Source organism: Manis pentadactyla, chromosome 5 (assembly GCF_030020395.1).
Source record: "Manis pentadactyla isolate mManPen7 chromosome 5, mManPen7.hap1, whole genome shotgun sequence".
Lineage (NCBI taxonomy): Eukaryota > Metazoa > Chordata > Mammalia > Pholidota > Manidae > Manis > Manis pentadactyla.
In genome coordinates this window covers 34,129,825-34,151,306 of record NC_080023.1, presented here as the reverse complement: position 1 = coordinate 34,151,306, position 21,482 = coordinate 34,129,825, and the positions used below count along the sequence as shown (strand labels likewise).

Here is a 21,482-nt window from a genome sequence, read left to right as displayed (position 1 = left end):
TCTCTAGAGTCTTTGCTCACTGGTTTCTAGTTTCACTGGTGTGTTTAAAAATACTCTTCAGGCTTTATGTAGATTTTGCCATTTTAACTCTCCTATAAAACTTCCCTAAAGTAACCGCCCCCGTGGGTCTGAGTTCCAGTCCTGAATTTGGGTGACTCTGAGATGGAATCCCGTGGCTTGCCTCATGTTCTCCGGTGGCTGCTGCTGTGTGATAACTCGCCTGGTAAGAGAAAACCTCTCCCATATGGAGGTTTTTCAGGTTATTCCTACTGACAGCTATGAATACCTACTGAATACCACATTGAAAACAACGAATATACCAAGTTGTGATTTCAGAAGTCTAAGCAGATCTGTTGAGAACGGGTGCATGACAGATATTCAGCTTTTATTTTCTCAAAAAACTGCTGAGCATCAGAAGGTCCATGAAACCATCAGCCCTTTGTCTTCAGCAGCGCTTCACTATGTAATTTTCTGAGAATCAGACAGGATTAGACCTTTTCCTGTAATACCCTATATTGATTTAGCCTGTATGCTTTTTGTCATGTCACATGCACTGTGGTCCCCATTTCGGTGCAACCGTTTTAAGCTGCTTTGCAGTATTTTGATGAATACGCAACAGAAGCAGCTTCTTGATAGCCAGGTAGCAGTCCTGGCCCCTGTACTCTCGCCTTAGCTATGGTTTCAGTAGTTAAGCAAAAATGTGTAAAAAACAACTGATCCCTTCACGGGGAGACAGTGTAGCACAGAGAAGGCACATAGTGGATCTGTGGCATCTTACTACACTGATGGACAGCGACTGCATTGGGGTAGGGGTGGGGACTTGATAATATAGGTAAATGTAGTAACCACATTGTTTTTTCATGTGAAACCTTCATAAGAGTGTATATCAACCATACCTTAATAAAAAATTTAAAAAATAAATAAAAAACAACTGATCCCTGTTTTCAAGGAAAAATACACACACAAGTCTCATATTTAAAACAGATGAAAGTGGTGATGCTGTAGCCCGAGGCTTTGGAAGGACCCGAGCTCCCCCCTGCCTGCACTGCTGTTCCCCCCTCAGTTCATGGACAGCTGAACACCGCCGACCTGCCGAGTGAGGTCTCAAGCACTCATGTAAACGTGCACATAGTTTTATGGAGGAAAACAGCAAATTGGGGCTGGGAAGGTTAAACAAAATGAAGTGCAATAAGGCCAAGGCACCTCACAAGGCATATTCCTCACTATTCCTTAAGGAACCTGTCAGTAAACAAAATCTCATCTAAAAGCCTCTTGGCTTCCAGCCCAGGACTCTTCCCACTCTATCATATTATATATACATATTTTTATCCATAAGAACATTCACATACACCATCCAGGGAAGTAAACACTGCTCTAAACTAAAACTTCACGGTCCTGGGGCTTGTGAGGTCACTCTGTTTTGTGAAATTGTACAGAACTGATTTCTTCACGATTCCTCTTTTGCTAAGTGCCAAATTCCATTTCCCATCATTCAAGGACTTCATTCATTCATTCCCTTCTTTAACCATTCTTCCTTCCTTCCATCTATTCATCTATCCATCCATCCTCCATCTATCCATCCAACTTGTTATTGAACACCTGCCATGCTAGGTGCTGATAATATGATGGTGAACAAGACAGGTATGATGTCTGCTTGCCCTCACAGGGCTTACATCCCTTACAACCAGTGTGGGATGATGTGGGAGGGATTCTATAAATGATTCTGGAACTGTGAATAATACTGTAGAGATGCTCACCTCATTTCTTCCATCATCACTGTCAATTTTTAGCAGCAGAGTCAACCCCCCCTTTAAATTTTTATTCCAACAAAAATTTCAGCAGAAACTCAGACTGTAAACCAAATATAAGTGGGTGGGTCTGGTTGAAGACAGAAGAGCTCAGTTCCTGCCACGCAGCCCAAAGCCCCCCTCATGCTTGCCCTTGAGGTGCCACCTCACACAGTGACCTTGGTCTCTGTCCTTGGTCTGACGTGGTTTCATATGCTAACAGTGGTATGCAGCTATTCTTCATATATGCTAATGTCCCAGCTGTAGAAACAGCTAGGATGAATGTGTAAATTCAGGCCCTCAGACCTCAAAAACCACATGCATGGTAACTAGCAGCCTTTTTTTGTTCTTTCAGTTTCTACCCCCAGAGCTGGTTGTCTGTAGGCCACTAGAATGGGACAAGGGAACGCTCCTGATAGGGTGTTCTCCAACTGAATCCTGGGCCCTGTGGATTGTACCTTTTTGTCCCAGTTGAGATGTTGAAAACAAAAAACAGCAGGAATTACTCCTCCACCCCCAAAAAACGAGACAGGACGAAGGAGCATATATACACATGTTTGTTTTGCGTTGTTGCTGAAAAATTTGGGTAACTTGAAATTATTTAATCATGCTTAATTTCCTGTAGGGGGAGGGGAAATTTCCATCGTAATTTGAGACAAGTGGCAGTTTTGCCTCTTGCAGATTTAAATGAGAAAAGTGAATGCTGCGATGCCCAACCATCCATGAATGCACATCTGTGCCCATAGTCTTAATCAACCTCTTTGTTTGGCTCCTTTTTTTCCTTGTTGCTGCTGCAGCAGCCTCAGTGATGCCTGCCCACATGATACAGTGACATCTGCACAGAACAGGCCCTCACTTTCTCTTTGAATTGATGTAAAGCGCTCCAGCCTCTTCAAGTGACCACATAGAAAAGGGCCTAATCTTTAGGATAAAGTGATCCCCAGATTTAGAGCACAGGTTTCTTAAATTTTTCCACCTGTGTACGTCAGTAGAGCTGCCTGTGTTCCTCTGTTATGCCTCCATCTGTATGGGTCTCCTAGTCTACTCGGCTTCTCTCTTCTCTAGCTTTTTAGCCCATGTCATAGTCAACCCAAAGAAGGCCCAAAATGAGATCTTAAAAAACAAATAGTTATTCAGTAAACTGATATATTAATACAGGCCAGGGATGACTGTAGTTGCCCAGTGGATGTATTTTATTTAGTCCCACAGCACTGTGTAAAAAATTATTTTTTGAATTTAAATGCCTTTGGACTTTGCAGATGCTTGCCAGTTTGCCACAGTCCCCACCATTCTCTGTTGTCTTTCACATTCACCCTCCTTGATGTATTTACATTACTGGCCTGTTTTTAAAGTCAATCTCCGTTTTTGCATTCCAAGACATTTCCAGTCCACCTTCCTTGGAAATCTCTTATGTGCAATTTAGAATTCTGGAGTACTACAAAAGACATTGCTACTTTGTAGATATTTAGAGCTATTAAAGCAAATTAAAAGATATAAAATCAGCACTCATTTATAATAAGTTGGTTAAAGAAAGTTAGAGTTGTTCTCACTGCTGGGAATGGTATAAGATGCCAACCAGTAAATCTGACTAATTTAAAAAGTGACTCAGCAGATTTTATGTGTATCCATGAAAACTTTGCTCAGGTAGTTGATTCTGGCTAGACCAACTGTTGCTTGTCCGTAGGGTTCTTGGAGCTGTAAGATGACTTGATAATGGGTTCTTTATGTCCATATTATCAAGTATCAACCTTCCTTTCCAGCTCACTCTTTCCATATTTCTTTCCATATTGCCCATCCTACCATACTTGGTGTCATAGAATGGCGTTAGTTCTCATTTGGGCTGTGGACTCACCTGCCTATGAAATTTTCCTGACTGTTGGTACTGAAATCAGAAGGCTGTCGTTGTTTCCTCTTTTTTCAAAACCCTGTCTTTTTTTTCCATTTCCCAGCAGACATATGGAGTGATCACTCCTTTCAGACCGATCCAGATTTGCCACCTGGTTGGAAAAGAATCAGTGACATCGCTGGGACCTATTACTGGCACATACCAACAGGGACGACTCAGTGGGAGCGCCCTGTCTCCATCCCAGCAGACCTTCAGGATTCTAGGAAAGGGTCACTTAGTTCTGTAACACCATCTCCCACCCCAGAGAACGAGGTAAAATGGAGTATCTTTTTAACAGCTTGGTAAAGTGAATGTAGCTTGTGATTTCTGTTTAGGCTTATTGCTTCTGCCCCAACAGGTCATCAAGGTAAGCATTTTAATTATCATGCATGTTGCATCTGACACTTCAGAAATGTTTCCCCTTAGTAAATAGTGTGAATACCACCTTCCAGGGATGTTTTCATTTTTTAGTGGCTTTGGTCTCTTGAAACACCATTCCAGGTACAGAAAGTAAGTGGGACTGATGAATGAGAAGTGGCTAAGAAGGGGCTCGTGGAGGTGATGCTTTACTCTAGGTGCCCCTGCGTGGTGCTGGCTCCATAAAATATTTACAAGCAGAAGAACGTCTCTTGGCCAGACGTATTATAATTGCTGCATATCTTATTAGCCCTGGATTAATTTGATTGCCTTGAGAGGATGCCTGTAAGAATAACCCCTGAGAGCCCTTAAATGCTGAATTTCTATCTTTTTACAAAAATGATCTGTTTATTTAGTGGAAGTGACATTATTTCAGAAATAAGTAGCTAAATTTCTGCTTTCCCTGAGGAAGAAATCTGATATTTAAACAAAGAGTTGAGGTATTAAAAGATTCTGCTGTGGTATTTATTAATACAAAGATTCCTGTAGTGAGCCTTTGTGAACCTGATAACAAAATAATCCAGAGAATTGCAGTTGGAAAAGGTCACAATTAAGTGATGGATTTTTTTGAGACAGGTGGTTGGATCCCTTACAGGCAGGCATTTCTGCCTTTTTCTACCCCAGTCTTTTGTTTTTTTAAATAGCCCATTTCTTTTCCTTTGAGAACAAGGAGGGAACTTATCTGCGAAGCTTCTCTATATATTTGCAACTGTTAATCACCCTGCCTGTCTTTGACAGTAGGCAACATCTTGTTTCCTACATCTTTGATTATTTACTTGCTGTCAACTGGGATGCAGTTAGACCTATATTCCAAGCACATTCCTGCTGTAACTGGGTTTTGGCATCTCACTTACCCTGCCTGGGCCTCAGATTCTCCATCTATCAAGTGATAGGTTGGGGTGAGCTATCCCCTCATTGATAGACAGGGCCCTAGGTTTGTTGGTATTTGACCCTGATAGTCAGGCACATGCTTCAGTACCACTGAGCCATGTGGGATTTTGTTGCTATGTGATTTTGATTATTCTTTATTGAAGCACAATATTCCTACTTCCAGAGCAAAGTCCATTCATTTATTCATCTCATGTTATGTATGCTAGGGAATAAAGATGAACCAACACAGTCCTGGTCCTCAAGGAGCTTAGCATGAATGGAGTCCTCTTCCTACCCCAGCCCAATTGCATCTTGGCGTTTCTAGCTGGACCACAGAGTGGCCTCCCAGAAGCCGAGCAGGTCAACATGGCATGCAGCCTCTGCTCTTTGCGAGGGAACATATATCCTCTCTCTTCCTTACCTGTACATCCTTTCTCTTGACATATCTGCTAGCATCTCTTTCTTAATTCCAGGGCTTCTTTTCCCTAGTGCCTCCCTTTAATGTTCTTCACCCACAGGAAGTGCCCTACAACTACAGAATACTGGGGTGGGAGGGGATCATCTGATACCAGAATCCATGTGTTAAAGTCAGGGAACCGAGATGCAGAGAGGTTAGTGAGCAGTGGTAGCACTGGGTCTGGAAGTCAGAGTTCCTGAATCCTCCTGAATCCTAGCCTGGGATTCTCACCAACTTTGCTGGCTTTGGGATTTCACCCTATTCTGCTTTTGCATTATCCCAGAGGTGAGGAGATTAGACTCACTTTGAATTACTGTTTCTGTTCAGTGAACCTCCTGTCCTCTGTATGGGGAAGAAATGAAGTCCTGAAAGCCTGCCTCCTGAGGCCATGGTGGGGGTGTGATAAAGTCCAAAGAGCACATCCCAAGGCTTACGCGGCTCCCAAGGATTCTTATTTCACTTACTATGGTAGACTTTCCCTTCCCCGTTTTCTGCAAGAAGGCTTGGGAAGAATGCAGCGCAGGTGGGCCTGGGAAAACTGTCAGGTAGCAGAGTTCGTTTCTAATCCCTGAGCTGCCTTGCAGTGGCTGCTCCTGCCTGTTCTTCCCCTTCTCTAACCCGCTCCCAGTCCCATCCCGCCCAGAGCTCAGCCTTCCCAGGTCACACTGTGTCCTGCAGCCCTCCCTGCCTCCTCTCCAGAAGTTCAGTGTTTCTCTCATGCATCCCCACTCACTCCCCTCCCTGCTGCTATTCATGATATTGTAGCTTTCAGTGTGTTTTCATAAATGTCATATCGTTTATTTCCTTCAAGACTCTCATGTGGCAGAGAAGACAGCTATTATGTTCTCCATTTAAGAAAAGGCTTTACTGAGGCTCAGTGAGTTGAGTGACCACACAGCGGGCATAAGGATGGACACGTGTCCAGGGCTCTGACTCTAGATCTTGAGCTCTGCCCCCAACACTATGTGGATTCCCTTCCTGTGCCTTGTCCCATTCTCTCTCCTGCTGCTGACCATGCTATCGTGATGAGAAAGTCTTATGCCTCCAGGGAACTTTGTTAACAGATGTGTAATTTTGAAGATACATAGAGAGGACGTGGCTTATATCCAGCACTTTAACAGACTTACGAAATAGATGTTCTTCAGATCAGCCTTTCGATTGTTCATGTCATACACATTTCCCCCTGTACATAAGGCCATCCATTTAGTCAAAGAATCAAGTAAGTTCAAAAGGCAGTGGATTAAAATCATAGAAGCAAAGGGATGAACAGGTAGATTGAAGAGGAAGGGTAGAGTTGATTTGCCTATGGAACAATAGTTATTCACAAAACTATTTTGTGTGGATCTCAAAACTATTTTGGGTAGAGAGGGGAAAAGTCCTAGCCTGCCACTTATCCAGAACACGCAGAAACTGACATGGACATTAAACCAGAGGCACTGAGGGTAACTGAGTGTTTACAGTGCCGGGCTCACACCTTATCTCATGACTCCTCTTAAAACCCTGTTCATCTGGTATTAAAGTTGTCATTTTCTTTTTACATTTGACAACACTGAGACACAGGTGAAGAAGCTTGCCCAAGGTCACACACCTAATACATGGTGGAGTCAAACTTGAAAGATGGTCTCCTGACCCCCATCTCTACCTGAAGCTTCATGGTGGTGCACATCAGGAGGCTGGGAGCATCTTGAATCTCTTCACATCATCCTGAGGATGGCTGTGTCACTTGCAGAGCCTTCTAGAAAATGACTTCTCTTGACAACATTGTTTCAGGTGCTAATGTCAATTGAAGAAAAATGATTATTTCTCTGACACTGTTTCTTTGATCCCTCATTAAAATCTATTTCAACTAATTCGGAAACATGAGAGAAAGCAGAATGTTAAGAGTGAGAAGAAATATGTAATATGTCATGTTAGAAATGCATATTTTATTCAGCTTTTTTCCTGAGCTGGTTTTAAAAAAATAAAATAAAATAAATGCCAAAATCTGTTGACTAAGCTTCACAAAAGTTTAGGACTGAAGGCTTCCTTACAGTTTGAAAATTTTACATTTCACATTCCAAAGTTCACTGGGGAAGTGTTAAGCGCAGCGGATAATGTTTCCTCTGCACATGCCAGAAGTATTTTCAAAAGTTTATAAACTAGCCAGGAAGCATTTGCTGCTGAAATTTGGCCCATGAAGATCTTCCCCCAAACCACTGATATCTCCCAAATTACATAGTTGTCAAATTTTAGGAGATCCACACAAAATAGTTTTGTGAATAACTATTGTTCCATAGGCAAATCTTGCTTATAATCTTTCCAACTTAATGGCGTTCCCTGGTTCCTTAAGAAGAGAGTGTGGAGGAGAAAGTGCGTCTGAAGGAAGGTGGAATTGTTTCTCGGGACTGTGATCTTTTCTAGATCATAATTCACTCAGTCTTGCTGCATTTCTCCTGGAGTGTGTGGGGGCCTGTGTAGCTAACTCCCTAGGAGGGGCAAAACCCATTATGATATTAGAACTTGTAGACTCTCATATGTTCATAGAAAAAAGATGACAACATAAAGGGCCATTCTTCTATCCTTTTACTGAACTTATTTTTCTGATCTAGAAATCATGACATTTTAAGGCTGGCAAGGGCCTATCAAGAAGGGCCTATCAAATGCTATGGCAGTATTTCTTTCTGAACCTGTGAGCGAAGGACTGCAGCCGGGATTACCTCTGGGGCTTGTAGAACATATTAATTCCTTCTTCCTACCCCAAGCCACTGAGCTAGACTTAGTGGGACCTGGAAATCTGCCTTTATCATAAGCTTTCTAGCTAATCCTATGCTGACTACGTGCAAGAGCTAGTCCTCCAGTGGACCTAGTTTCCCTGTCTTTATTTCTATGTCACTTCCTCTTGGGCCTCACCCCAGCACCTCCTGAGAATTATTGCTCTTACCCTCCACTTGAAAACCCTTTAGTCCATAGTGTCTCTTTGTAGTATTACTACTTCCAGCATGTCAGTCTCTCTCTCCTTGCAGAGTCAGGACTATCCCTCCATCTTGTGTCCCTGGCATCTGGCACAGTGCCTAGTACATGATGAAGCTCATTAAGTGTTTGCTGAAGGAATAAAGGAAGCAATCAACCAGCTTCATGGCCAAGAGAGCCCTTAGTTGACTTGCTGGAGCAGCAAAGCCAGCATTAGGCCCTGCATCTCCCGACCCTCCTCTGGTTTATGTTTGTGCATTGTGCTGCTGCTCAGAGACTAATTCATTTGCACAGGCATTTGTCAATCTGTTTACTAGTTTTATTTATTTATTTATTTGCTTCTCTGGATTGTGTTTGCATGATAAACCATACCTCTGTTCTTCCTTTAGTGCTACACCCAACAAAACACAGAAAACATTTTAAAAAGACAGACAAAATATACATGTAGGCATACAATGTTCTTTAACACTGCCTGGCAGTGTTCCTTGGGATTCTAAGATTCCAGATGCTCTGCTTTTTCTCATCAAGGCCACACATACTGAGGCTCAAGTCTTGACAGAGGAGGATTAAGAAGCATAGTTCATAAATCTTTGTAGTCCATAGGTCCCCTAAATTTTTGTTCTTACAGATGGCCTTGTTTTTTTCCTCTGTGGAGAGAGTAGAGGATAAGGAAACTGACATGCCCCAGACACCTTTGGGTAGCCAGGCCCTGTGCTAAGGGCTGATGTTCTTGAGCTCACTTTGTCCGCACTGCAATAAGAGCTTCTTAGCTCTGTTTGAGGTGCAGGGCACTGAGGTCTCAGAGCAGATGCATGATCTGAACCTGGGCTTTCCGGAAGGCCGTGTTGACTCCAGAACCTCTGATGTGCAAAAGGAGGTGGTGACTGCAGCTGCTGCCCGTGGAACGTTCATGTGTTCTGCCCTCTCCAGGGCTCCCCAGCACCACCTCTAGTCTTGCTCTCCAGTTTGCATTTTGACAGCACTGCATAGAGACTTTCTTAGTGTCTCATAGGGACTTCTCATCCCATCAGGCCCCATCCTCAAGAATGCCCTGTTGACACTGTCAAAGGATCAACTCCAATATTAGCTTTTTTTCCAGCAGGACACGGCATTGTTTTTGTTTGATTTGTGGAATTTCTTTCTAAGATCCCAGAAGAGAAACATGGAAGAAGGAAAGTCTCAGTAGTCAAGGTTATACAGTTGGATTCCCTGAGTGGGCCCAGGCTCACACAGCTTCTGCTGCGTGGTCACAGAGGGCACCACACTGAAAGGTCACGAAGGGTCATGATGGGCATCATGCTCTGGGCGCTGGGCTGATCCTCATGGACACACTGTGTCTGAGTTGCTGAGGCTCCAAGGCTCTCCTGGAATTCATGTACTTAGGGGAAGGCACTGCAGCCTGCACAAGGTCAGGACAAAGCACCAGGAGGATGCATCCCAGGCTGGAGCTCTGCCACCAGAACGTCACTCTGCTGTTCAGGGCGTGAGCTGCATCACCTGGAAGATTATCAGTCAGGAGGTCCTTACTCATGGAAGACAGCCTCTGTTGTTCTTTCCCTTCCTTTCTTCTCTTTCTGTCTTTGCCACCGGCCTTTCCCTCTCTTACTGTCCCTCTCTTTGCCCCTTCTCTCCTTTATCTCGCACTCCCTCCACCCAGACTGCAGAGTGGGGTGACTGCAAACTTTCTGTAGAACCAAAGAATCTCTGTTAGGTTTTTTTTTTAATTGATTAGCTAAAATGTTGTATTCTCTCTTTCCAATAAAAATAATTTGGTGGATAGAATATGTAGTTCTTAAAATGTAAGACAAATTGCTTTTGTCCTTCCTTGCCCTAAAAAGGAAAACTCATTTTTAAGGAGGAGAAAATTTCCAAAAAATGAATACTTTTAAATATAAGAGGAAAAAAAAGTCTTTTGGCTTAGTCATAACATTTAATGTTGGTCCCATTTTTCCCTTCTTTAAGTTTTGCACCAAAGGGTTTCTGTAGGAGTACCCATGTTATTTTGGCTTTTGCAGAATCACTGTATGAGGCCTTTGTTTATTTAAATCTATAAAAGATGATTGCTGGAAATTCGCCAGCTGGCTCATGTCTCCACAGCATAAGAGCTAGATTCATGTAGTCTTAGAACTCTAATCAACCTTACCTTACAGGGACCTCTATGTCCAAAGAGTAAATACTTAAAAACATTTAACCCCCACTTCCCCACACACACACCCCACACACACGCAACTGTTTTAATCGAATGCCAAAGACTTTTCCAAATACCTGTTTTAAAAAATACTCTCCTACTCCCAACATAGTGTCTTTTGAGCATAATTTCTGATTCCAGGTTCCTCTTGTCCGACACCTACTGTTTTTTTTAAAGCTTCTCCACAAGAATACAGCTGCCTTGAGCCTTCCTAGTTCACCACCTGATATTCTTTTTCAATATTCAACTTAAGTGAAAAACAAACATTGCTCACATGTGTCACCAGTGATGACAGTGTGGGTCAAAGATGCTTGTTTTCCTTTTTAAAAAGAAACCCTAGCTTAAATTTTTTGATGATTCAGGTCCTTATTGTGAGCCCCCCTCTGATGGTGATTCTAAACTTTTCTTGGTCACTGGACCCTCTGAAAATATGAGAAAAGAGGGGATCTTCTCCCCAAGAAAACACATAAAACCCCACCCCCTTTTGAGGGGTTCCCAGGCACCCACAGTTGACAGGTTAAGCTCTCCTGGGTTATTAATTTTCTTCTCAGTGAAAACCGAACATTGCTTTGGGGGATACAGTAAGGAAAGAGACAAGGTGCTGGGAAGCATTCCTGCTCTTGTGCTCAATCAAAGAGATTATTAAAAAAAAAAATACAATGGTCTGAGTTCTATTTTATTTTGAAAAACTTCAGTTTGGGTGCCTAGTCCAAAAATGAAGCAACAGTGGTATCAGCCATACAATAGTGATAATGGATTGAAATTGGTGATGACTTGGTCCCTTAGAGTCCTTCAGAGCTAAATAAAGGCATCTTTCAACACACAGGATATTTGAACTGGGCTGCTTCTGCTTTCAGTGGTTTTAAAAATTGTATTAATGTTGCGAGCTAAGGTTATGGGTCAGTATTCCCTTTTCATTTTCGAAGAAATTTAAGTTGGAAAGTTTCCATTATTGATTTATTATCCCAAGAAAAGAGATTTCCCTGACGAGTCAGTGGAACCAATTCACAAGGATGTCTGTGGGTTTTATGAGCTTTGGGTATTTCCCTAAATCTTAGGTGGAAAATATTTGAGTATTCACTCAGTGTAGTAGAAAGAAAAAAAAAAATTGCTTGTCTGAGACGTTCAGATTCCAAGATTGATTGGAAGAATTCTCCCAGCCACCCAAGGCTTCATGCTTTGCTCTATAATTATGTCTAGAAAATCGTGTCATGATCTAATAGTAATTTGTGAAGAGGCTTGTGTGCAAGGCAGCGGAGCTTTTTATGAATTAGAGGAATTTACACAGGATTGTTTAGAGCTACTTTTTGTTAGGTTAGATTTCAGCGGGATGTTGATGTCAGGCCACACTCCTCTATCTCCCTCTTTTCCTGCTCATTGTCCCTTTTTTTTTTTTTTAAGTGAAAATAATTTGACCTCCAGCTTCATATGGACACACCCCAGTTCCCAAAGCATACTGTCAAGCACCATCCCTAAATTCTTCCCCCCTCAAGAAAACAATTCTGTGTGTTCATGGGAAGTAAAAAGCTTCCTTTGGAATTAAGAATACTAGGCATGTAATACTTAGAAGCTCAGTGTGTGCTTTTAAGACCACACTTAGAAAATAACTTCACTGTCTGCTAATGATGTTCAGTCATTTGTTTGGTAAGTAAAGCTCCATCTCTTCCCTCCAGCCCTGGTCTTCAGGTGATCATCCAAATCTAGGGAAAGTGAACTAACAAGTTCTGTTAGAGTGAATTTGTTCCCTAACCCGTCCTGTGAATATCAATGCTAACAACAGTGTCTTGTGTTTTTTTTTTTTCTTTCCTGTTACCTTTATTTTCTTTTTAAATCATGTGCTTTTTCCTATGTGAATAATTATATGTCTAGAAACAGCCATGGAGTGATTTTGCTGTTCTGAATGGGGGAAAGATTAATAGTGACATTTGGAAGGCAAGTATATTGTCAGATTTTAGATCATTTAATATTTTGTCCTGTTTGCATGGCTGTGGCTGTATCTTTTACTTCATGAAGATCATGCATTCTGCAGAGATGGAGTGATGGGGCTTCTTGCTAGGGATGTCCAGCTCTCACACATGATGCCTTTTTTGAAGTCCTCCGTTGTGAGTGACTTGAGGATAATTGCCCCAGGTTCCCTGTTGTCTTGTAAGAATCAGCGCTTGCCGAGCCAGCACCCAGCAGCCCCTGCATGCTTTTTTCTGCCTAAGCTCACATACATGCTCTGCCTCATGCCGGGAGGATTTTTTCTCCCCTTTGGTATTTGAGGCCGTGTTATGGGCCCTCCCCCTTCTCCATTAACAGGGGTCTATTTTCCTCTAGGATTTGCATGCAGCCACAGTTAACCCGGACCCAAGTTTAAAAGAGTTTGAAGGAGCAACGCTGCGCTATGCATCTTTGAAACTCAGGTAGGACGTTGGAAAGACCTGCCGTAATCTGTGGCTTTGTGCAGCGAGAGTTTGCAATAGAGTTCTAAGTCCAATATTCTGATTTTCTTTCTAGAAATGCCCCAAATGGTGATGATGATGATTCTTGTAGTGTCAACAGTGACCCAGAAGCCAAGGTTTGTAAGAAATATGCTTCCAGTGACCGGGTTATATTCTTACATCAAAGTAATGACCTTGGATGTGGCCCCGTTTTTACAAACCATCAACCTAGAGTCACTTAAGCTATTGTCCCTCAATCGTCTCTCTTTCCTAATCTTCTCAACACCTGAAGTAAATCTCCAGGCCAGGTTAGGTTTGGGAGGATTTCTGTAATCATCAGGACACACCTGTATCTCATGGCATCAGCTCTTTGCACAACGTAAACAGTTAAAATCATTGTTTAACGTGAGCTTCCGAAGTCTTTGAAGAGGGCCCAGCCTTGAGGGGCAATGGGAGGGGCAGTTGGACCAGGGTAGGAGCCTCCTCACATCCACCTTCTCCAGGGCAGCCTCACCCCTCTGCAAGGGGATAAATGCCATGATCACAGGCAGGGTTCATGATGGGAAGTGAGAGTGAACTTTTGCTTCTGGACTGCTGGTGGGGTACCAGCAGGGCCATCATTACAGGCTTGCAGCCAGTGCAGTAACTCAGGGTCCTGAGCTGAGATCAGGCCCCTATTTAAGAGCTTTTAATGCTGTGTAGTTGCAGTCTTGAAATTCTTAATAATTTTATCAGGGCAATGGAGCATACTCCTGGGACTTACAGTCTGGGCTTACTCACAGTCCTGGCACCCCCCTACCACCACATCCCGGCTCCACCAGCAATTACTACTAGGGGCCTAGGTGGGGAGGGGAGGGTTGGCGTCAGGCACACATGCCCTCAGGAAGGGCTAAGTGGTGGCATGTCCAGCCCAGGCTGACAGAACCATGATGTGTTCAGCAGGCTCTGCCTTCTCCCAGTCCAAATACCTAGCATGTCCTGGCACAATGGTACTGTACACTTAAGGGCCACCCATCTGCTGTGGGTCTGTGGGAAAGAGATTCCTGGCTCAGTGTTTCTCATCCCAGCTAGGGCATGGTGCATCGGGCCAGCCACTGGTGGGAGAGGTTACCCAGGAGCTGACGGTCTGTCAGGGAGGGCAGGCTCCCTGGGCACCTAAAAGGGCCTGCCCTCGCCCTGCGAGTATCTCTGTGCTCTAGGGAGCACGACTTTAAATAGTAAGTAAAAACCGCCATAAGGAGTCAAGAGAGAGAATGCAGAAGAAAGGAAAAAGTTTTGTTTTAGTACTTCTTATGCTGTTTTTTCCTGTTTCTTGAACAAGGGACCCTGCATTTTCATTTTGCATGCATCATTTTCATTTGTAAATTATGTAGCTGGTCCAAGATAATTTCTATCTGAATTCCAAAGCAGACTGTGTCTATGAATAAAATGGCAAATAGGTTCCCTTAGTAGTCGAGTGGGAAGCATCATGCAGGTTCAGAACTGTGACTCCTTTGCCAGAAACTCCCATATTGCCATCAGTTCTATAAGGATCAGGGCTAACAGTTGACTTCTCTGGTACTCCTAGACTATCAGCTTCATCTGAGCACAGCCTAATAGGATGAAAGCCGATCCAGAGCCAGTGGTATACTAAACAAGGCCTTGGGCTTCTGCTAACATGTTGGCCTTTAAAGATAAATTTTATGGCAGGGAATGGATGCAGTAAAATAGGAAGGCGGGCTGTGAATAATTGCTTTGCTACCGGGTGTTTTACAAGGGTTATGGGCAGAGGCTGGGGGGAGGAGGGGTGAGCAGCGGCAGTGTCTTTCTCCACCCCTAAGGGCTGGAGGAGTGGTGTCTGTAAAGCTGGGGTGTGAAATTGACACAGGCGGGCAGGGAGGGAGATGCCTGGAAGGGAGATAGAATTAGAAACGGGAGTAGGAGGACTGGTTCAATATTACCCAAGTCGGTGCTTTCTCCTTTTCCCTCCCAGTTGTATTGTTTATCTACCCCCTTTCTATTGCCAGTGTGTCTGTCTATATTGATACCTATTACAAATTTGTGTTAATAAGGAGGCTCAGCTTTATCCTAAGTTACTGCAGGTGTACTGAGTTCTAAGCAAAAAAGTGTGGGTATTGCATTATGTATTTATATTATACCTTGATCCATAAAAGATATGAGAAGACTTAAATGAAAAAACACATTTTTTTTAAAGGCACAGAAGATACAAGGGGATAATCAGTGCGTCTCACTGTACTGGGACAGTAGAGTCAGGAAACGTCAGATTGGGGGAAAGAAAAACACATGGCTTTTTCAGACTGTAGGACTCTGCACAATTAGGGAAACTGACCTGTGGGTTCATTTCCATGCCTTAGTGATTACTGACATTCTGTATTCCTGGAGTGAATGGCATGAATCCCTAGACGGGCAACTCAGAAGCCTGACAGGACGTTTGCAAACCATACCTGCTTCTAACTGCCCCCAGCCCACCCTAGGTTCTGAAGGTCCCTGTGCTGTAGAAATCACTGTCGCTGTTAAGGACCCCAAGCACTGGGAGAGAAAAGGGTTTCAGAACCATGCTTTCAGGAATCACAATGCACAGAAGGCCAGAGCCTCCCAGCTCTCTGCGGAAGGTAACCATTTGCCTAGCGCTTCATTATAGATAAGTGTAATAATGAATATTAATTTTTTGCCAGGCATGGTCCTAAATTTAATTTTCTTGGCTCTCATCCCACAAAAATTCAGTGGGCTTATGTGTCATTATCTCCATTTTGCAAATGAGGAAACAGGCATAGAAATTTAAAAATCTAGTAAGTAGTTGAGTCAGTATTTGAATCCAGGCCATTTGGCTCCAGAACCCATGTTCACTGGAGTATATAAAGAATATTCCTTATACTTTGCATATTTAAAAGTTGTTAATAGAGTAGATCTTAGAAGTCCTTATTGCAAGAAAAATAAATTTGTGACTGTATGGCTACAGATGTTAATTAGGCTCATTATAGTGATCATTTTGCAATATCATTTTTAAAAATCATTATGCTGCACACCTGAAACTAATATATTGTTCCATGTCAATTTAACTTCAATTAAAAAAACAAACTCTCACTTGGAGCTTCGTTTAGGGGGCAACCACCAAATGATGTGACCTCAACAGTATTCCACCCATATAGAGATACATAGAAATTTGGATTTTGCCAGTTGGTATTTTATGGCATTACTCATTGGGAACAAAGGACGGAAACCCCAGCAAAACTCATTCCAGGCACATGGTGGAGGATCATGACAATGTGGACCAGCCCTCTGGTCTGACTTGAGGCAAAGATGGACTTGGCCCCAGAAGTGGAATGGATGGGCTGCAGGTTTTTTAGATCGACTCTCAGTAGTAGGATTTCTACTAGGCTTGTGAAAAAGGCTGGGCCCAGAACAGGAGGAAGCCAGGGCTGACGTGGAGATGACCTGCACTGCTGGTGATGGGCAGATGTGCACACTGTAGCTCCCCCATGCAGGGGGCGGGGATGACATGCCTTCCAGGAAATCCAAGTCTTGCTGCTCCTCCTCTGGATGCATGGTTACACACTACCCCCTAAGGGAAGTGGGCCAGGGGAAGCCCCACAGGGAAGGCCAAGATGTTCTTTGAGAATTACAACTATTTCAAAATGCAACAGCTCTAAATGACAAATATTGAAGTCAGTGAGTTTAGAACTGACTTTTATGAAGGCCCTTTGGAGGAGAGCCATGCTGTGTCCCCGGTGCCCCCGCACGTGCACCCACACACTCCCTCTGTCCTCTCCCATCCACCTCTTAGTCACTCCTTGCCTGATCAATGCCACCTCGCGCACCCAGGAATGGAAAAGTGGCAAGACCTGGATGTCCCAGTTGTTCAGGCTCCTTTGTGGGAGTAAGTTACTTCTTTAGATAACCAGTTAACGGTTTTTGAATGGGCCAAGGATCAGGAAACTGAATGCCTTTAAAATAAGCAGAAAGTATCCTTTCTTTAGGAAAAAGAAGACCTGATTTCATGTACCTTGAGATGCTAAATATATTCTCTGAGGCATGGTCAGATTAAAAGATTGTTGGAGAAAATACAAAGACTATTGTAGAAAATGTCTTCCTTACTCCCTAAATGAAACTTACATGCTGGAAAAATAAAAACCACTTTTAGATTGTCAGGATGTGGACACTTCCAGATCCTCTCCAGCCACTCTGAGCGTGGGCATCTTGATAATCAGCTGTTCAGTGAAACCCTTAAATAGCAGTGGTCGCATGAAATGACCACCACTGCCCCTCTCCCACTCCCTCTCCCCCTCAAAGAGCAAAGCATTTTTCTAACTCTCAAGATGTTTTTTGAGCCCATCTAATTTTTTATACAATAAATTATTTTTTTAGTTGATAGCAGTATGTGTGTGTGCTTGTGTATGATTCTAAATTCTTTAATTTTTTTATTTTAAAACAATCAGATTTATAGGAGGGTCATAAAGATTGAGCTCCTATATACCCTTCACCTGGTTTTCCCTAATAATGTTAACATCTTTATAATCATGGTAGTTATCAAAACTGAGAAATGAATATTGACACGATATTATTAACCAAACTGAACTGATTCACATTTTCCCACTTTTTTCCACTGATGTCTTCTTTCTGTTAGAGGACCCAGTCTAAGATACTACCTTATATGGAGTGAGCTCTTTAAAATTTATTTCACATACTCCTTTCCATAATTTTCAGATTTTTCATTCTTAAGCCCATTATATTATTCTATGTAATTAGTAGCACTATAATCTGGCTAGGCACCCAGTGGCCACTGAAGCAACTTACAGTACTACAGAGCAGAGCTACAACTTCAGAAAAATAGGGGACTTTACTTTTTTTCATTTAAGTTATTGCTTTGGTATTCGTTGCTAAGACTGGTATTACTAGGTCAGAGGCTATCAGTTTATGGCTTCTGTCACTTATTGCAACATTGATGTTCAGAAAGGATACAGCAGCAGCATCTAAGTCCTCCAGTAAGATCCCAGTATATACCTTTTTGTCCACTGCCCATTTGACTCCAGGCTTTGTCATTTTTATTTATTCACTCTGGTTTTATCGCATGTGAGCTCCTACCTCCTACTTTTAAAGTTTCCCCTTCTTAAATGATCATAGAAACAGGGCATTTTTTTTTACAAAACTCTGTTTCTGTCCATTCTTAGCTGTTTTTTCCTCTTATTTTTCTATGTATTTTTCAAATAAAAATTTTATTTTGGAATAACTTTAGAATAATAATAATGTTTTAAAAATAAAAGTTGCAAAGATAGCCCCAAGTTCCCATATGCCCCCTAGCCAATCCAATGTCCTCCCTTACATAACCGTAGCACATTTGTCAAAACTAAGAAATTAACAGTGGTACAAAACTCTAAACACTGTTCTGATTTTAGCAGTTTTTCTTCTATTGTCCTTTTTCTGTCCCATAATGTAATCCAGGTTACCACATTGCATTTAGTCCCTAGGCATTTTAAATTCAGAACTTTGTAGTTGTAATCTTAAATATTTTTCTCTAACCATTTTTTTGCTTTTGTCTGTTCGTGTTACTTCTCTGTGTGATAATGTTTTTAAAATTTCTGTGTATTCATATCTTTTGTAGATCATTGTCTCTCATGCTTCATTTGTCAAGAAGTCCACTCCTTGCCACATGTTGATGGTGGATGCTCAGGTTGCTGGCATTTCTCAATTTTTGTTATTTTACTGTCTGACCTGGTGCTCATCCTGCTTTAACACCTTAACATCTGAATTTAGCCCTATAAAACTTTCCTTTTCTCATGGCATGTGGCACATTGCTGATCCAGTGACTAATTAGAATAATCAACACTAAAATAAAATGTTATGGTTAAATTGAAGAAACTTAATGCTTTGGAAAAATATGTACTAGTTTCCTGAGTTTTTTCCCATCCTTTCTATCACTCCCTCTGCTTGGACTTCTGTAAAGGAGATGTTCTGCCACCTTGTGGACAAAATGAAAATTGCATCTTTAAAGATACTGACCAAGGCTACAATTTCATGTGGACTCATTGAATTGCTTTTAAGTGGAAGTGACATTAGAGATGATTTAAAGGGCCTCCTTTACAGGTTAAAAAAAAAAAGGTGAGTCCCAGAAAGTTGGAGTAAATACTTTACTAGGGCCACACAATTAGTGTTGGAGATGGCAGGCAGAGATATATCTCCTGGCCTCTGACCACCCACCCCTCCTACTGTCCTCTCGGTGTGTAACAAATCTTTTTCAGGGTGTCTGTGAGGAAAGGTTTTTAGAACATTGTTGTTTTAACTCCCCAAAAGGAACTGGGTAAGGAGGATGATATTGTCCCAAGCTAATTAAATTTGGGGGGTTTCAGCATCTCATCTGTAAAATGAATGTGTTGTCATCTCAGAAGCCACTTCTGGTTCTGAGGAATTTTAAGATTTGAAGTGAAATGTAGCAGTCCTGACCTATGGCATCTGGAGATGAAATCTGGGTCTGATCTGTCTTCAGATCCGGAGAGAGAGTAGTTGCTCTCCAGGGCTGGAGACGGGTTGCTGGCTCCCCGTACGGGAACACTCACTCTGCTGGCGCTCCGTACATAGGCACCTGCATGCAGTGTTCCTACAAACACAAGGCGATGTGGTTTTTTCCTCCATTTTATAGATGGGAAACTGATGCTCTGAACAGGCTAAACAGTTTATCAATAGTAACTGGTGGAACTGGGACTTGAGCTCAGAGGCACTTGGCTCCAAACCCAAGCAAATGTCATGGCCGCCCACTCCCGGATACTGCTTCTCCATGCATTGAGCTCACTTTGGCTGCCTGGTACTTTTTGTGGAGGCAGCAGAGATGTTGTGGGTAGGCATGGAAGAGGGAACTGGAGGGTGACTGCTTGAGAACAGACACCCCCTTTATTTCGCCGCCATCCACACTCATGTGTCCCTGTCCTCTGCAGTGATTGCAAACTGACCTGCACACGTTGGCAAGTTCCAAGTTCTGGGGCGGGAAAAGGGGCTGCTCTTTTGCTAAGTTTCCAGGTGATGCTGATGTGGAACCCTGAGTAGCAACACTAAAAAGTTTGATAAATAAGGCATCATTGCCATGCATAGTCTTTCTGCACAGAACCTCCCAGTCTGTTGTGGCCCTTTGCAATGAGTTCTCAGCTGCATAGATTTTTTTTTCAATCCAGGCCCTGGATTTTGTGAAAGCTTTGCCATCTCCTTACTCTTTTGTAATTGCCTGACCCAGATGGACAGACTAGGGGGAGGAGGTGATGCAATCAGCTGGTTAGTAGGGTTGGTAGAGGAACTTTCTGAAATGAATGGTGAATGAACATGAGATGCTAATATTTATCTGTGCCCTCCCTTAGTTCCTATTAGCATAGATTTTCATGAAGTAATTATATTAGCAGCTACTGACTTCATTATCACTAATAGATAAACAGGAAGGGGTAGGGAGTATCCTTTCTCATTCAAATTTATTTCTGGTCTGTGTAACAAATTCATTATCATTACTTAGCATTTAATGTCTGCATGTAGTTCTCATAATTGATTTTTATTTCTGTGGCAGAGGTTTTTTTCTTTCAGAAGTCCTGGTCTGTGTGAGAAGAGTGGATTTGATTTTTTATGTTGATTCGTTGTATCAAAACGTTTATTGAATGCTTGATTTTCAAGGAGAGGCTAAATGATACAATGGCTAAGAGCATGGGCTCTGGACCTAGACTAAGTGGGTTCAAAGTCAGACTCTGCTACTTACTGAGTGAAGTTGGGAAAGTTTCTTAGCCTCTCTGTATCTCAGTTTTCTCATCTGTAGAGTAAGGATAGTATTTGTACCTACTTCTCATGACCACTGTAAGCATTAAGTGAGTTGATATATTAAAAACATAAATGTCAAGTGCTTAGGACTGTCTGTGGTACATAATAAGCAATCTTCATGCATTAGCCATTATTACTGTTTCTGTTACAAAGAGGAGTAGATATGTCTCCAGCTTCAAGGGGCAGACAACAAACAGGCAAATTGAATGCAATGGTACTAAGAGCTGAGTTATCATCTCATGAATGGAGACTGCCAGGAGCACCTACCCTGGCTGGGAGTCAGGGCTACCTCATGTGGTTCCCTGGAAGGAGATGATGCCTAAGTTTATGAATGTACTTGAATTGCAACAAGACTTAGTGATTTCCCCCCATTCTGTATAAGGGCAGAAGATCTAAAAATAATTCTATTATGTAACTTTGTGTGCATTTTCAGCAAATGCTTTTAGGAACAGATCTACTAAGATGAATCCCATCTTATTTGTCCAATACTGCTAATACTATGTAATAAATCTTGCCAAAACTTGGTAGCTTAAAACAAGGATTTATTTTGCTCCTGATTTTGTGGAGTTTGCTGAGGGTTCAGCACTGCAGTTCCTTTCTGATCCACATGGGGGCGGCTGGGGCTTGAGGATCCACTTCCAAGATGACTGCTTGGCTCCCCCCCGCGCCTGGCGGCTCAGCGCTCCTTGGCCTCTCTCTTCCTGTGGCCTCCCATCCTCCC

At 42.5% G+C, this 21,482-nt stretch overlaps 1 protein-coding gene and 1 long non-coding RNA gene across 8 annotated transcripts in view; both read left to right on the top strand.

Annotated features, from left to right (window-relative positions):
• The window catches only part of APBB2 (amyloid beta precursor protein binding family B member 2), a 395,114-nt gene that overhangs the window by 262,547 nt on the left and 111,085 nt on the right, over positions 1-21,482 (top strand). For 4 of the 7 annotated variants that reach the window (XM_057502175.1, XM_057502176.1, XM_036908549.2 and 1 more), the window contains 4 exons: positions 3,737-3,945; positions 12,423-12,485; positions 12,873-12,958; positions 13,053-13,113. In XM_057502175.1, coding sequence (XP_057358158.1) covers positions 3,737-3,945; positions 12,423-12,485; positions 12,873-12,958; positions 13,053-13,113 — 419 coding nt within the window. The remainder of the gene's footprint in view (positions 1-3,736; positions 3,946-12,422; positions 12,486-12,872; positions 12,959-13,052; positions 13,114-21,482) is intronic. The other 3 variants (XM_036908550.2, XM_036908553.2, XM_036908552.2) reach the window with 3 other exon arrangements.
• On the top strand, positions 3,952-9,617 carry LOC130683781 (uncharacterized). The gene is made up of 2 exons (XR_008997725.1): positions 3,952-6,709; positions 6,781-9,617. It is a non-coding gene; the product is annotated as an uncharacterized LOC130683781 (long non-coding RNA).